The sequence below is a fragment of the Clinocottus analis genome, unplaced genomic scaffold, assembly GCF_023055335.1.
Source record: "Clinocottus analis isolate CAN_PGR_092001 unplaced genomic scaffold, fCliAna1.0.p SCAF_6, whole genome shotgun sequence".
Classification (NCBI taxonomy): Eukaryota; Metazoa; Chordata; class Actinopteri; order Perciformes; family Cottidae; genus Clinocottus; species Clinocottus analis.
In genome coordinates this window covers 15588953-15604559 of record NW_027176218.1, presented here as the reverse complement: position 1 = coordinate 15604559, position 15607 = coordinate 15588953, and the positions used below count along the sequence as shown (strand labels likewise).

The 15607-nt window shown below is 40.5% G+C and overlaps 1 protein-coding gene across 2 annotated transcripts; it reads left to right on the top strand.

Moving 5' to 3' along the window:
* The first annotated feature begins 9590 nt into the window (after positions 1 to 9590).
* Positions 9591 to 14346, top strand: etfbkmt (electron transfer flavoprotein subunit beta lysine methyltransferase). Of its 2 annotated transcripts, XM_068603153.1 has the most exons (4): positions 9591 to 9885; positions 9988 to 10071; positions 10148 to 10278; positions 13688 to 14346. In XM_068603153.1, exons 1-4 carry the CDS (start codon positions 9788 to 9790, stop codon positions 14035 to 14037), a joined length of 663 nt encoding a protein of 220 aa, XP_068459254.1. In that variant the 5' UTR covers positions 9591 to 9787; the 3' UTR covers positions 14038 to 14346. The 2 variants fall into 2 exon arrangements, with proteins under 2 accessions (XP_068459254.1, XP_068459253.1); XM_068603152.1 differs by having other exon boundaries at positions 9591 to 10071.
* Positions 14347 to 15607: the final 1261 nt, after the last annotated feature.

Genomic DNA, 15607 nt, shown 5'->3' with positions numbered 1-15607 from the left:
CTCCTGATTCAGGCAGCTGTTGACATGAAATGGGCATCATCTGTCTCTTCGTACGGGTTCTCACATGTCGGTATTTCAATCAACACAAAGGGACACGATAAAACAATTGCAGCTGAATTGCATTTAGTGCCGATTTGGTGATTATTTCATCTGATCTCACGTTCACTTACACACGACAACAGAGGTTCTCAAACTTTTTCTGTCGCACCCCACTTTGGAGGAAGAATAACGTTTGGGGCTTAAAATTTTAACAGAATGGTGCAACTTATTGTGACTCCTTCATCCGTGTTTTTTAAATAATAGAATGAAGAAAATTGCAATCCCTTTCAAGTAAACCAGATTGCACCATCAGACAAAAACTGATAACATGCACAATCACTTTGTTAGAACAATGCAAAGAAAGTTTTATTGTGCAAAAAATAACTAATATTTGGCAAAAAATGCTCTTGTGGCTGCAAATAACCTGTTTTGCACTGAATATATTCTTAAGATAACAATAACGTTCAACCTGTGCAAAACAAAACAGATGTGTGAGCATCACGTTGTATCAGTATCAGTGGCTGCAGTGAGCTGCTTTCCTCTACAAATATGATTTAAACGAGGTTGTAGATTTGATACGGCCGCTCTCAATTCATGCTCAATGTTGAGCTTAGATCTGTTTTCTGTTTGAGAGACGCAACAGCAGAAAAGACCTCACGGAGATCTCACCGAGGCTTTTAGCAAAACGGCAAGAATCGTGGAGTCGCGCATGTGCAGCGTAACCTGTTAACGGCGTAACATAAACATTTGTAGGGAAGCAAAGGCATTTCTTCACATATTTATTAATGACGTTGTATGTTCACGTCCGTGAACTTTTGTACTATGTAAGGTTGTCACGTTCATGGGGATAGTGTTTGTCCTGAAACCACAAAGTCGCGGTTCATCCCTGTTCTCCCCATAGTTTCATGTTGAAGTGTCTTAGAGCCATACACTGAGCTCCACAGCAGCACACTGTACTTTGGAGTAAATTCATGGTCTTGGTATCTTTTGAAAGACAAAACTCTCACGCTTTTTTCCCTCAATAGTCACAATCAGTGACTATTGAGAAAATTGAAATTGAAAAAGTGCTGCTGACATTGAGTTATATAATTTTGAAAATAAGAAATATGAGATTTTTTTTCCGCCTGAACATTTATTTGCAAATATATGCCTGCAGATGAATAAATGGGACTTCTGAACTAAACAACACAATGGGACCATAGCATATTGCACCTTGTAGCAGATAAACGTGTATTTCACCACAGATGGATATCATCTATCTTTCATAAACGCGTTCCCTAGCCATTCACCGCTCACACATAAAGCATAACTCATTTTCACAATTTCAACAAAGTAGTTAATTCCACTCTGGTAGAAGTCATTTCAAAGAGACACAATAAGAAAAGGAACAGAAGCAGAGGAATTCAGCGAAGATCAGAAGTACTTTTTTCTTTGTTTGTGTGAATCTTTGGCAACAAAATTATGAGATAAAACATTATGCACCGAGAGTTCCTTCTCCCTCCTCGTTCTCTCTTATATGAAGTACCACTTGTTCTTCTGAGGATATTATTGAGCTCACTCTTGCATTAAGCTTTATTCCTTCAAAGCATATTAATTAGGGTATTTGCATAACTGTGGAAGTGAGTTGTTAGTTATATGGGAATGGCAAAATAGTATTGTGTCATGTTTTTTTAATCTTTTTCCTTTGACGGTGAAGCATATCGTGCTGTTAACATGATCAGTGCTGTGGCAACGCCTGTGAATACAAGTTCCAACTCGAGCATACTGTTTGATTATTTTACACCGGTCATATGCAGTCATAATTAAATGAGGAAATCAATTCAGTACAGCTTATTGTTTTGATCTGTATTATTCAAACAGTAAGCTCTCTAAATAAATGATGCTTTCTGATTTTTCTGGCATGTTTTCTGCTGGCACCCTGCTGTGCATATTTGTGAGCTGAGCCAGACACGTTCAGAGAACAACAGAAGTCGCTTGTCTCAAACCAGGTGTGAAAACCAGGTTTTGTAGGTGCAGGATGATATGTTATGTACTTATGTGGCATTTCTTGGTGTCATCAGTATAGATGTGTGTATGTATTATTAAAGCTGCAGCTTGCTTGGTGTGAAGTCAGCAGAAAATTGGCAGGATATCATACTGAATCAACATTGTGTTACCAGCAACATTGCCATGATCATCCAGGGCTGACGCTATGAGGACACTGAGGTCACAGGTAGAGCTTTTCTGGATATTATTTAAAAAATATGTACATTTTTGCAAAACTGATACATTTTGACAAAACAGTGGCTATTTTTAGAAAAAAGAATCATAAATACGTTACCAGACTGGTATTCGTGGCAGTTTAAAGAGATATGAAACAGCATTTAGACTTTCGATGGTGGTCCATCATTTCCTTTTTTCTTTGTTGGAAGTTTTCTGGAAAGAAATATAGTGTAATCTAGCAAGTACAGATAAAAAAAGAGACAAGATGGAATTTAAGTGCACATGCAAATACTCCATTTGAATTAAACTGTACGAAAAAATAAAGATTAAACTAAATTGCTGATTAAAAAAATAATATATGAAACATTGAAATAATGAAAGCTATTTACATATTAGAGGGAAGTGGGTGTGGAGGACTAAATCTGTACATAGTTATTATAACATCAGAGGAAAATATTAAATGACAGCCCTGTGAAAAGACCCCAACACATAATCTTCAGGCTTCCATCACCGTGATGGCTCTGTGCTCACTAATGTTTCCTTCCATCACCTCACATCTATAATAATAATCAGCCCGTCCAAAGAGAAAGACAATTGTGACCCTGGACCCGTCGATACGTCTGAAATTTGAACCTACATGTTTATTGAAGTAGAACCTTGATGCGCTTTATACATGTTGATAAGTTAAGTTAACCTCGGGCTTGTGAATCTGCTTAAGGTTACATGACAAAGAATATCCTCTAGTGGAGGATGTGAGAGGATGACAGCAGACTCGTCTTTCCAAAAAGAAATCAGTGCTCTTTGCTCAGAGTCGGCATCCAGGCAGTAAGCGGCCCGCTGTCCCTGAGGGAGCGTATGCATCAGTCAGTGAGGTTAGATACCATTATCATAATGATCATAATGACCATAATGATGAATAACTCTGAGCCATGCTGTTTTGTCATTATTCACTCATAAGCCGGGAAGAGGCTGCTGACTGCTCTGACGAAACATATAAACTTCAATTATCAGAAGAATAAAAAGTACAGTGTGAAAACAAATCAATGTGCGTTTTTTTACCTTAGCTATTCAATTACTCAATACCTTTTTGCTCAGGATACCCAGAAAAAAAAGTTGTTTAATATGATTATTTAACCTTAGAGGTTTGTTTAAAAGAACAAGCTTAACATATTTGACACAATGGTACAGATATAGATTAAAAACAGTTACCATCGTCTCCATGAAAACTAAGGTGTTAGTATTTAATAAGGACTTCTACCTTTGATACTTAAAGTACTTTAGTAATATGTCTTTTGTTCTTGTACAAAAATACAAGCCTTCCATAGCTGTATATATATATATATATATATATATAAATATATATATATATATATATATATATATATACATATATATATATATATATATATATATATATATATATATCTGGAGTTTGGGTGTAACCTGACTGCAGCACATCTATAAGAAATGATTGTCACATTACAACAGTGAAATACATCACCATGAATACTAAAAACTAATCTGTTCTTCTCACAGGCGTTAAAATCACAGGTGTTAAAATCACAGGTGTTACTCACTTGATTCCCTCTACTACGTTTAAGTCTCAGTAGGAACCGGTAATATTCATATGTGCTGATTCATGCAACAATAGTCTGCTGTGAGTTAGGGGAACTTGTGGCCTGTGACTTAAATTGTTTCCTCTTTCTCCCTGTGTGGATACAAATAGACTTGTGTATCTGTGTTCTTAATGATAAAAAAAGACCCTCTGACATGTCTGAAGGGTCTGTTCAGCTAGACATCTGTAGTGGTTGGAAATTGGATGTTCAGCTTCTTCAATTGCCGTGGGGCCGGCCCGAGATAAATATCTCTGTTTTAACTTAATAACTTCTGCAATCTGACAGTGAGACACCACTGGATCTCACTACCAGGAACTCACAAACCACAAATGAGATTGAGTTTCACTTCAATTCACTTTCAGGTTTAATTGCATCACACAGAGTACAAGAACACAGAGTTGTCCCAAGATGAACTAATTTAATTGAACACACACCTCGCCATACCTTTGGGCTGGCCGAGTTCCTGCCGCGTCTGCTTCTAGACTACCACATCCGAGATGAACCTCTGCGTTTCTAATGAATCGCCCGTCTGCTTTCCAACTGTTTTCGTCCCATTCACGACTCAGGTCGTGTTGACTTGGAACCATCTTTACCTGTTTGAGAGATAATGCACATACACACATCTGTCCCTAGTTTCAGCCTCACCACTTGGGTACCCACATCCTGCCATCACCCAGGCCTCAGTGCACAATAGTTTACTGAGGGCTTCGGTTGCAGTAGAACCAGTTGAATGACATCTCACCTATATTTTAGGATACTGTTGCATGAAAACAGGCTTCTTGTTTCGGCTACGCCATCTACAGTCAATCCCTCCCCCAAAAGAACGATGCTGTACTTCCTTGTCCACTGTTTTCCTGACTGCAGCTCTTCCTTGACTTTCATGCAAACTCTGTGCTCATCCGTTAAGCTTCTGTCTTTTCAATGAGTGAACTATTCTTCACTTATGACTTAGAGGTTACCACCACTCATGAGTGTATGTATACTTTGTATTGGTGATTGGTAATCTATGGGATTATTGATACAAACGCATAAGGTTATGTTCAGTCTAATTTAAGAAGACTTTTTTTTTTTTACCACACATCATGTTGTTGTTGTTGTTGTTGTCTTGAACTCTTCAGAATACAAACTGATCATCAAGTTTTATTTATGAAAGTCAGAAGTGAAAAGAGGTGAGGATAAGAATTAGATTAATTAGATTATCCCATTTTCTAAGGTTTCTTTTGAAATCAAGACTTTGTTCCTCTTGTCTCCCTTTGTCTCTCACACACACACAAACACACGCGCGCACACACACACACACACACACACACACACACACACACACACACACACACACACACACACACACACACATTTGAATAAAACAGGAAATTATTCTTCATCATTAAAAAATAACCAGATTGACCGACAGGGGGAGCTACAGCATTTGTTTACTTACTAGTTGGTCCTAGTGAAAAATGTTTGTGGTTCATTTTTGTTGTGTTTTGGTATAAATGCGGCATCACGTCCCCATCATTTTATTTATTTGATTTTACAAATTAAAGGTCACCTTCTATATACAGTATATTAATAAAGCATCATTCCTTCTGTTGTTTATACTTCGGTTTACTTTTTATGGAACAAACTAGATTTGCAGACCAAATCGGATCCATTTTACAAGGGATTCCTTATTGTTGAAGAAAAACTGATTCCCTCTGAATATATGACGCTTCATGGCTGTGACTCCGATGTGAACTTCTCCCTATAATTATGATATTACAATACTAAGGAGGAATATATGTAAAAATCATGAAAGAGGGGGGAAAAGCATTGCAATATGCACTAACCTAAACTAGCATGTTCAGAACAGTAAAAGAAAAAGCTTCAATGCTTAAATTTGACATTTGTTGGACAACCTGCTAATTTACTTGAATGTCTCTTCAACGTAGAGCCCTGGTCTTTCACTGCAGCCTTAACGCAGGAAGTTTTTAACTGTTTATTCCAAAGTAAGAAAAACTAAATACCTTTTGGGGGCGAAGGAAGAAGCACCATCTCTCCCAGCCAAGTCAGCTAAAAACCTTAGAGACAAAAAGCGAAGTAACGGACTTTTGGGGGCCTAAAAACCTAAAAACGGAATAACCCATGGGGAAGGGACTATAGATGGCATATGACCATTTGGGCAACTCTTCTCCAGTTCCCGTGGGACAGGAAGGTGTTGTGGAAAATTGCAAGGGAACAAAGCTTCACAGACACCAAACCCAGTGAGCTGTGAAGAAGTCTTCGACGTTAAAATGTTAGACACGGTACTTTATAGGAACTTAAGCGTCCCTCCCATTGGCCCACAGATGACCACAGGGAAGAAGCCTGTAGGTCTGATTGCATACCACATAAGGAGTGAGGACATACGGAGTGAGAAGGAGGGAATACATTAGTATATAGGTTTGACCACAAAAGTATTAGAATACAAGATAAGGCGTAGGTCTAATATCATTACCAAATAAGGAATCAGTGAAGCAAGTAACATCGTAAAGAAGACGAAGAGCCAAAGAAGTCATCCTTCCTGTTTACATTATCCACCTCTACATGTCTACATCTCAAGGTGGACTGGTCTTTGCTCTTTAAGGCCCAATTGTAACATACATTAACAAATTAGAAACATTAAAATACATATTATATTATTACATTATCATCATAATATATTTTACCATTACAAAGGTCAAACCTGCTGCAGTTCCTGTGTGAAAGCTGGCAGGACGTAAGATGTGCACAGTTTTATCTCGGAGGAGAGTTGTGAAATTGAGATAAGTAGATGAAGCAAATGTTTTTGGGAGATTCTGCTATTAAAGTTTAATTTTGTTACGCACGTGTTTATTTTTTTATGACATAGTAATGTGCAGGTTTTGGGGTAATAGGTGTCTATTAGAGAACTTAATCCACCTTGTGTAAGAGTATAATTTATTTAAGTGGTGTTCTTTCTTCATATAATCGATGCTTGGCAAAATGTATTATGAAACAAGAAGCATTGTGAATGTCTTTATTAAATTCATATGTACATTCATGATGTCTAATGTTCATTCATACTTTGTAACACCATGGGATTTTTTATAGGAGTAGAGCAGATGTGTTTTGGCGTGTTAGGAGAAGCGTCGTAGCGATATTTGTAGTTAAGTCATTTACTTTTTCCGCACTTTCAGTAGCGCCTCTATTCTCCTAAAATCTTAGTTTTCCTTCCAAGTACTTTTGAAGTTGTGTTTGTAACTTGTACACCTTTTTTAACTTTTGTTAAAATAAATATTGATTGTATCGCAGTCCAAATCCAGCCAGCGTGTCCGTAGCCCTGCTTTCGCATCCTTTAATTCTCTTTGATCGAACCACCTGAGCGCCCGAGGCCGAGCTTCATGACGACCCGCCCCGACAGCCGCTGAGGAGCGTTCGAGACACATCCACCACGGCTACATTCACTGATAAATATATAAATATAGACTCACATAACAGACACATATTTGAGGTAACCAATTCAGAGAGAGAGATCACTGTGCCTGGTTGACCTCTGGCTTTGTTTATGCAAAGGAAAGATTGCTACTGATAGACTATTTTATTTCACTCGAGGAAGAGCATAATTTAACCAGTCTCCAGTCAAACAGCAGCTAGACTGACGACATAATGACCGGCTTAATTCAATTTCGACTGACTTACCCATGTTTTACTCTTTTTCCACCTCTGGGCATATCAACTACACAATGCCTATATTCATTTACACAATGTCTATATTCACCATCACAGTGTGCCCCCATCTCCAGAAAGTCCGGTGTCTCCAAATGGTCAAGGCTCTTTGTTCATGCGATCTGAGTGCCTGTAATTCAAATTAACTGCATGCATTGTAAAATGTCTGAATGGATCCTTTTGTATTAATGCCTATTAAAGACCCTGAAGAGGAGGCACTCTGATCTCTGAGCAGTTGCATCTTGATTGTAAACTGTTTGGTTTCGGCCCTTCTACACAGAAGTCTATTAAAACACACAAGGACAAATTTATGCTAGGTAGTTCTCCTATTTGTTTTATGCCATTTGATCTGTTTTTTTCTTCTTGCATGTTATTTAGCTTGATTTTCTCAAAATTCACGTTCTACGCTGTATGACTGAATGAGAAAAAATAAACACATATTTTCCGAAAATGTAATGTACGAATTTTGTATTTTTCCAAGAGCAGTCATGAAGCCTAAATCATCTTCCTCAGCAGCACAGAACTTTAAATTGATTTTAAAGTGTTAGATGTCAGGCCTGTGGAACTAGTGAATCATAAGAGACACTAAAAAAAGATGCCTGATTTTCAACTTGATAATAACAAACACAGGTCAGTGTATATCTGATATCCTTCATCTGCAGACTGTGAACACATTGTTACTTTGGCCCCACTGACTCAAAGACCGGAGGCTCAAGGTTGCAATTCCTATATGAAATTGCTACCTCCACTGGCCCTGAAAGACAGCCGCCATCTATAGAAACAATCCCTGAGCAGATCTGTAAGTGTGTTGGTTCCAACCACAGGGTGAGCTCCGGGTTACTACAATGTCAGGAAGAAAACTATCCATTAAGTCTCCTCCACCTCCTCCATCAAAAAGCAATACCTTTACACAAGATGAGAACATAAGAGGTGCTGTAACAGCCTCAGGCACCAGTCCCTCATGCCACTGGACAAACACACACGCACACGCACACGCACACACACACACACACAGACACACACACACACACACACACACACACACCTAACAATCCTAAATGTATGATTAATGTTCAATATCACCTCTCAGGACAACTATGGAAACATTGTGCCTTCAGCTAAATACGCTGTTTATAGTGTATTTTACTTTTTTCCATTTTATGCTTTTCTTTCTTTGTTTGTGCAGGGCTCATGTTGGATTGAATCTGTGTCTCGGTTTGTTTTTCTTCTTTTTGTGTGTGTTAATATATTCATACAAACATATTAAGTTGTTAATGTAAAAATCAGATCAAATCAATTGTTTGACAGGTCCCACTGCTCTGTCATCATCCAGTCTGTCCTCTGCTCTTCCATCACTGTGTGGTAGACGCTACAGAACCCTGTACGCCAAAACCACCAGACACAAGAACAGCTTCTTCCCACTGGCTGTCAGTCTGATGAACAATTGAACAATTAATCAGACACTTCCACATGCACTATCTGCACTTTCTGGACCACTGTTTACAGTTTTTATGTCTTCTTTAATGTCTTTTGTTTGTCTCTTTCATATTTATCTTTTGCTTATTGTATACAACTTCAAAGAGCAATGTGAAACCGGCGTGAAATTGTATGTGCAAATTTACATGACCATTAAAGCTGATTCTGATTCTGATAAAGGAGGAGGGGCTGTGTCATCTCCTTTTAATGGAAATCTAAAATATACATTAATATGGCGACAGTATGCCTAGTATCCTGGTGTGGCGTGTGTAATACTGTTCATGATCTAAGATACGAATAGCTGAAAAGACTGTAAACAGAAACATTTATCATCATATAAAGTTAAATGAACATACTTCATTGTCTCAAATTTTGTCTCGGGCTGCAAGTGGCAGCATCGCACAACACACTGTGTCCATTTCATAAACACAAATCACACGACGTCACTGTAAGAACCGTGTGTCTTTAAAGCGGAACGTAGATTGCGTGCGTCCTGTTTTCAGGACGGCGATGGAACTTCTGTCCGTCGTTATTTATCTTCCGTGTGGAAAACACCCTCCGATAGTCCGCTGAGCTGTCTGGTGTCTGAGCTCTCCTCTGTCACTATTGTGAAGTGTTAAAGTGTTCATGTCCCCTGAGACCGACACGTGATCGTTACGAGTGTCATCGGCAGCGATGCGGTCACCTTAACTGGCACCAGCGCGCGTTGGCTGAGCAGCTCCCAGTGCTCCCAGTGCTCCCAGTGTCTGACCATGTTGCGACTTCTAACGCCTCGATCTCGACATGTTAACGCGTTTGTCAAAGCGTTTGGACAGACAGACAGACCTAGACGTTGCTCAGCCAGCTGCCGGTCAGAGTACATCCGCAGATTTATTTCAGAGAACACAGAAGTAGTCGGAAAGCAAAGTTTGACCCCAGAGTTTGAACTGAGGCTTTTCACCCCGACATGCAGATTTTGGAGAGAAAAACCCGAGCTGTGGCCTTTTGATGACCCGTACTGGGCCATATACTGGCCAGGAGGACAAGCACTCTCCAGGTAATAGTTCAGCCCCACGACAGTTTAATGTGTGAGCTGCTGCTGTTGAGTCTCACCTCGTTGCTCACCCGTGCAGATACCTCCTGGATAACCCTGCAGTGTGTCGGGGTAAGACGGTCCTGGATCTGGGGAGCGGCTGTGGAGCCTCAGCCATCGCTGCGAAACTATGTGGCGCTGCTCATGTAGTTGCAAATGACATTGACACTGGTATGCATCTGTATCTATTTTGATATCTAATGTTACATCGATGCACACAGACGTCCACTACACGGAGAGACACGGCCCCACTGCACTGTCATCGGGCCCTTGGGCCCCTCTTACCACTGTTGTATCTTAAATCCGTTGAGGGGTTCTCATCCTCTAAAGAAGGACAACGAATTTGAATGAAAGTTTAAGATCAATTTTGATATATATATATAACAAATGCCAAAATCAGCTGTCGATGTTCCGTGAAACAGAGCTCGTCCCTTGACAACCCAACAGACCACAATTGTAGTTAATTGCCCGACTGCACCAAGAGAACACCTATTTTCTCAAACTCCCCAAGTTATATAACACTGTTTCCACCTGCCTTCTTTCAATACATCAGGATGGGGTGAAGTGTGACGTCGTCGTCTTTATCTACTTCACCTTCTCATTCTCGTTATCGTTAGTTATTCTGAGAAACCGCATGACTTATCGGCACTTACTGGAACAGACTCTTTTCTTACCACCTGCTATCTGGTTCTTGTTTCCAACTTAAGGCTTGTATCTCATTATTTGAATATGTTTTTTAGCAAGCGCACTTCCTTTTTCTCCTGTAACTTAATGCTTATGAATCTGCTGTTGAGACTCAGAACTTGTGACTTTCCCATTAATAAGACAGCATTGCTTCATAATAGCAAATGGCATTGGCATACACTCAATCTGTCAACAAAAACTCATATACAGTATATATGAATGAAATGAAATGAAAAGTACTTTATTAATCTCCAAGGAGAATTTTTTTTGTCATACTAGCAGCATCCCACACTTACAGACATCCAATGAAATAAGCTAAGCTAAACACACAGATAAAATAAATAACAGGAACAGGGGTAACAGATATATTCATAAGTAAGAAATAAGTATAAATATATATATATATATATATATATATATATATATATATATATATATATATATTATATATATGCATGCAAGCAAATGAAATGAATACATACATATATATATATATATATATATATACATACACACATACGTACACATATACATACACACATATATATATATATATATATATATATATATATACATATATATATATACACACGTACATACACATATACATATACACATACACACACGTATACACATATACATACATACACATACATATACACATACGTATACACATACATATACATACACACATACATACACATATATACATATATATATATACATATATACACACATGTATACATATACACATACACACATACACACATGTACATGTACAGAAACATATACACAACAAGCAAAAACTGCGGTGTATTCAGAGATCAAATTAAATGCAAACTGAAATTAAATTAAATGCAGTGTATTCAGGGGGTTGGTTTAAATTAAATGTAAACAGAGTGCAATGTGCAAAATGCAAAATATATGTATGCAACATACATAAAGTATATACATCAGTGTTATCTATATACCTGTACAGTGAAAATTAGTCCACGGATCTGGACCCGAGGGATTTATTGTAGAGTCTTATTGCCGTGGGCAGCAATGCTTTCCTGTAGCGGTCCTTGTCGCAGCGGAGCGTGATGAGTCTTTTTGAGAAAGTGCTCCGCTGACCCTGCAGGAGCTGGTGGAGAGGGTGGTGCGAGTGGTCCAATATGGACAATAGTTTCTTCAGTGTCCTTCTCTCCACCACCTGTTCCAGATGCTCCTGCTTGCAGCCGATGATGGAGCCGGCTTTCTTAACCAGTTTGTTAAGTCTGTTGGTGTCGCCGGCTCCAATGCTGCTCCCTTAGCAAACAATGGCGAAGTGCAAGACGCTGGCCACAACCGACTGATAAAACAACTCCAGCATCTTGCTGCACACGTTGAAGGATCGAAGCTTCCTCAGGAAAAAGAGTCGACTCATCCCCTTCCTGTAGGCAGCGTCGATGTTGGCCTTCCAGTTCAGTCGGCTGTCGATGGAGACACACCAGGTACTTGTACTCCTCCACCATGTCCACGTCCTCTCCCAGGACGCTCAGAGGTCTCGGAGCTGTTGTCTTCCTCCTGAAGTCGACCACCATCTCTCTGGTCTTGCTCACGTTCAGAAGCAGGTGATTCTCGCCGGCCCACTCCACAAAGTCACTCACCACTGCCCTGTACTCCTCCTCCTGTCCATCCTTAATACACCCGACCACTGCAGAGTCATCAGAGTACTTCTGCAGATGGCATGACCCCGTGTTGTACTGGAAGTCATTTGTGTACAGGGTGAACAGGAAGGGAGCCAGCCTCTCCAGCACCTTCATCACGTGGGAAGTGAGGGCAACTGGTCGGTAGTCCTTGAGGCCAGATGGCATCGACTTCTTTGGGACCGGGACCAGGCACGACGTCTTCCACAGCACCGGGACTTCCTCCTGCCTCAGGCTCAGGTTGAAGAGGTGCTGCAGGACACCAGACAACTGGGTGGCGCAGGTCTTTAGGACCCTGGGGTTGATACCATCAGGACCTTCCGCCTTGTGCTGTTGGAGTTTCCTCAGCTGTCTTCTAACCTGGTCAGTCGTCACAGAGAGGGGGGAGGGGAAAGGGAATGGTGGAAGAGCCCATTGATGTTGAGGGCTCAGTGATTGTGCAGAGAGGGGGCAGAGAGGGAGGTGTTGGGGGGGGGGTGTTGAATGGGGGAGACGGAGGGGGGCTGTGAACTGAACCTATTGAAGAAACAGTTTAGCTGTTGGCCCTCTCCAGGGAGCCTCCTGGCTGTCTCCCTCCAACTTTGAAGCCGGTGATTTGCTTCATCCCAGTCCACACCTCCCTCGTGCTGTTATTCTGGAGTTTGGCCTCCAGCTTCCTCCTGTAGGTGTATAAATAAATAATTTGAGATGACTCCTGTCATCCTAATGCTTGAGGTCAAAATGTTGAGGATAAGTACAAAGCAGAACATTTTAATTAAACTGAAGTGAAGTCATCATTTTGTCTTGTATGAATATGGGATTTAAAGTGGCGTCAGACATATTTAAACATAGTAACGCAGCATATATCAAGAAATAAAACGGAAGTTGAAAAGTCAATCTTACTCTTAATAATTTGAAACACTGTCTTGTTCCTTGACTTGTTACTGTTTGTACAGTCATAGACTGTTTTGATGAGAAAACGTGTGTTTAATAACATTCTTTGAAAGAAACATTCTCATTGTCTAGAAACATTACCAATGATTAAAATTCAATAACAAACATGCAATATTCAATGTTTTAATTTTGTGGGAAAAAAATATATTAAGAATACAGTATTTTGTGTCAAGAACTTTACAAATTCAAACTCTGATGTCAAAATTGACCTTAAGCAAGTAAAATACTGTAAAGTGATACCTGAGCCTGTTCAATGTAGATAAAGTTTGAACATTAAACACCGCTTTATCTTACAGTTGCAGCCGTTGCGACCCATATGAACTGTGAGCTGAATGGCCTGGAGCCGCCTGTTTGTCTGACCGACAACCTGATCGGCTCACCACCCAAAGGCTTCGACCTGATCCTCCTGGGGGACATGTTCTATGACGAGGCCCTCGCCACCAGCCTTCACAGCTGGCTGGACGACTGCATCCACACCCACGGCACCAAAGTCCTGATCGGAGATCCTGGAAGAGCCCAGTTTGAGGAACACTGCATCCGGAGACTCTTGCACCGGCTAGCTCAGTTTGAGCTGCCCGAGTCTGTCCGAGAGGAGAACTATGGTCTGACATGCAGCAGTGTTTGGTGCTATCGCCCAGAACCCTGAGAGGGTCCTCTGTGCTTTCTTGTTTAAATATGGACTGACTGTGTGTGTACGAGGACTGTGTGAGGTGTTGGGTGATTATTTATGTTGTTATCTTCTAGACTAAGGCTGCAGTCAAAGTCCTTTTTGTTTCCAAAGGTTCCTAACAGAGTGAAATGACCCAGAAGTATCTAAGAGGCCGCCATGACAAGAGCTGTTCAAAGTCACTAAATGCCAAGGAAAAGAGCTCCAATGCTTTCTTTCTTGACTCCTTTAGCATCGGAAACACCAGACCTTCCTTTACCAAAGGAAAGAAGGTAATGCCGCCCCACAATTCCTAGGTGTGGTGGAAGTTTCAGGTGGAAATACCTTTGAAATAAAGAGTCTTTACCAAAGAAGAGTTTCTCTCTTGATTATTTTAATAAAGCTTCTGTGCAGAAGGACCGAAGTCAGAGCAGTCACACAGCCAAATGCAACTGCCACCAGATCGGTGCCCTGTGTCTCTTCTTCATGGTTTTTATACGTTGGTTACATGATAAGTTTCAGAAATGATCCATGACCTTGCGGGCCTCATATGTATACAAGATTTACGACCATACATGACATAATTCAATTAATCAGTGGCTAAAAACAGGGTTTCTGTCCAGCCGACGCCGGTGCAAAGTTGTGTGGGAACTTCCTGGAGTGGAGTGACCTTTGGACTGAATTTGGCACTTGTCAAAGAGAAAGTGTCCCATATTTGTGGTTACATTGAATATATGTAAACCGAAGTCAAATATAGTAATGCACTAAATGAATAAGGCCTTGTTCAGTGGAGATAGTACACAGGAAAGTCAATGCAGGCATTGTTATAAGTGACTACAGGCTTTTGTTAATTCACATTTCTCATCTGATGCAAGGACTTTCGATCATTCCCAGAAGCCAAAAGTTGACAGTTCATAAGAAGTTCATGTTTTGTGGGACCCTGTCGGGCCCCAGTTGGGCACAATGCCATGCCCAGCTGCAGCTTTCAGACCATGTACTCTTGGGCTGGTTAAAGATAGTGGGCTAACCACAGCATCGAACAATGTTCAAATGTATTTTTTCCTTCACACTCGGGTTAGTTAATTTCTTGCAATATTTAAAGTGATGCACCATTCGGGCGTCTATGAAAACAAACAATATGACTATCTTGCACAGGTTTTATTTTCCACGCCCAAAGAGGGCATGGGATAGTCGACTCTAAACGGTCGTTGCGCCACCTACTCTTCTGGCGTACGGAAAACGCAGGGGAACTAAAAATCAAAACGAGTCCGTCAATCCGACTGCGTGGCCAGCCACAGTTGTAGTTACAAGAGTGTATTTCGCCCTTAACAAGAAGCATCAGTAAAAAAAACAAGCTAGGCCTATGATAGAACTGTTAAAACGCAAGAGGGGAGTGGTGGTGGCAGTCTTCTGCTTCTGGTGTTCAAGTGACCTTTACCCTTAACACAGGGCTCTCAAGTGTGACGCATTGAGCGTGATTGTCACGCATTTCGTTCTTAAATCACGCCCTCCCGCCACACATCGTGTTTCTCACGCTGAAAAAAAACTCCAGCCTATTTAATGTGCCGCA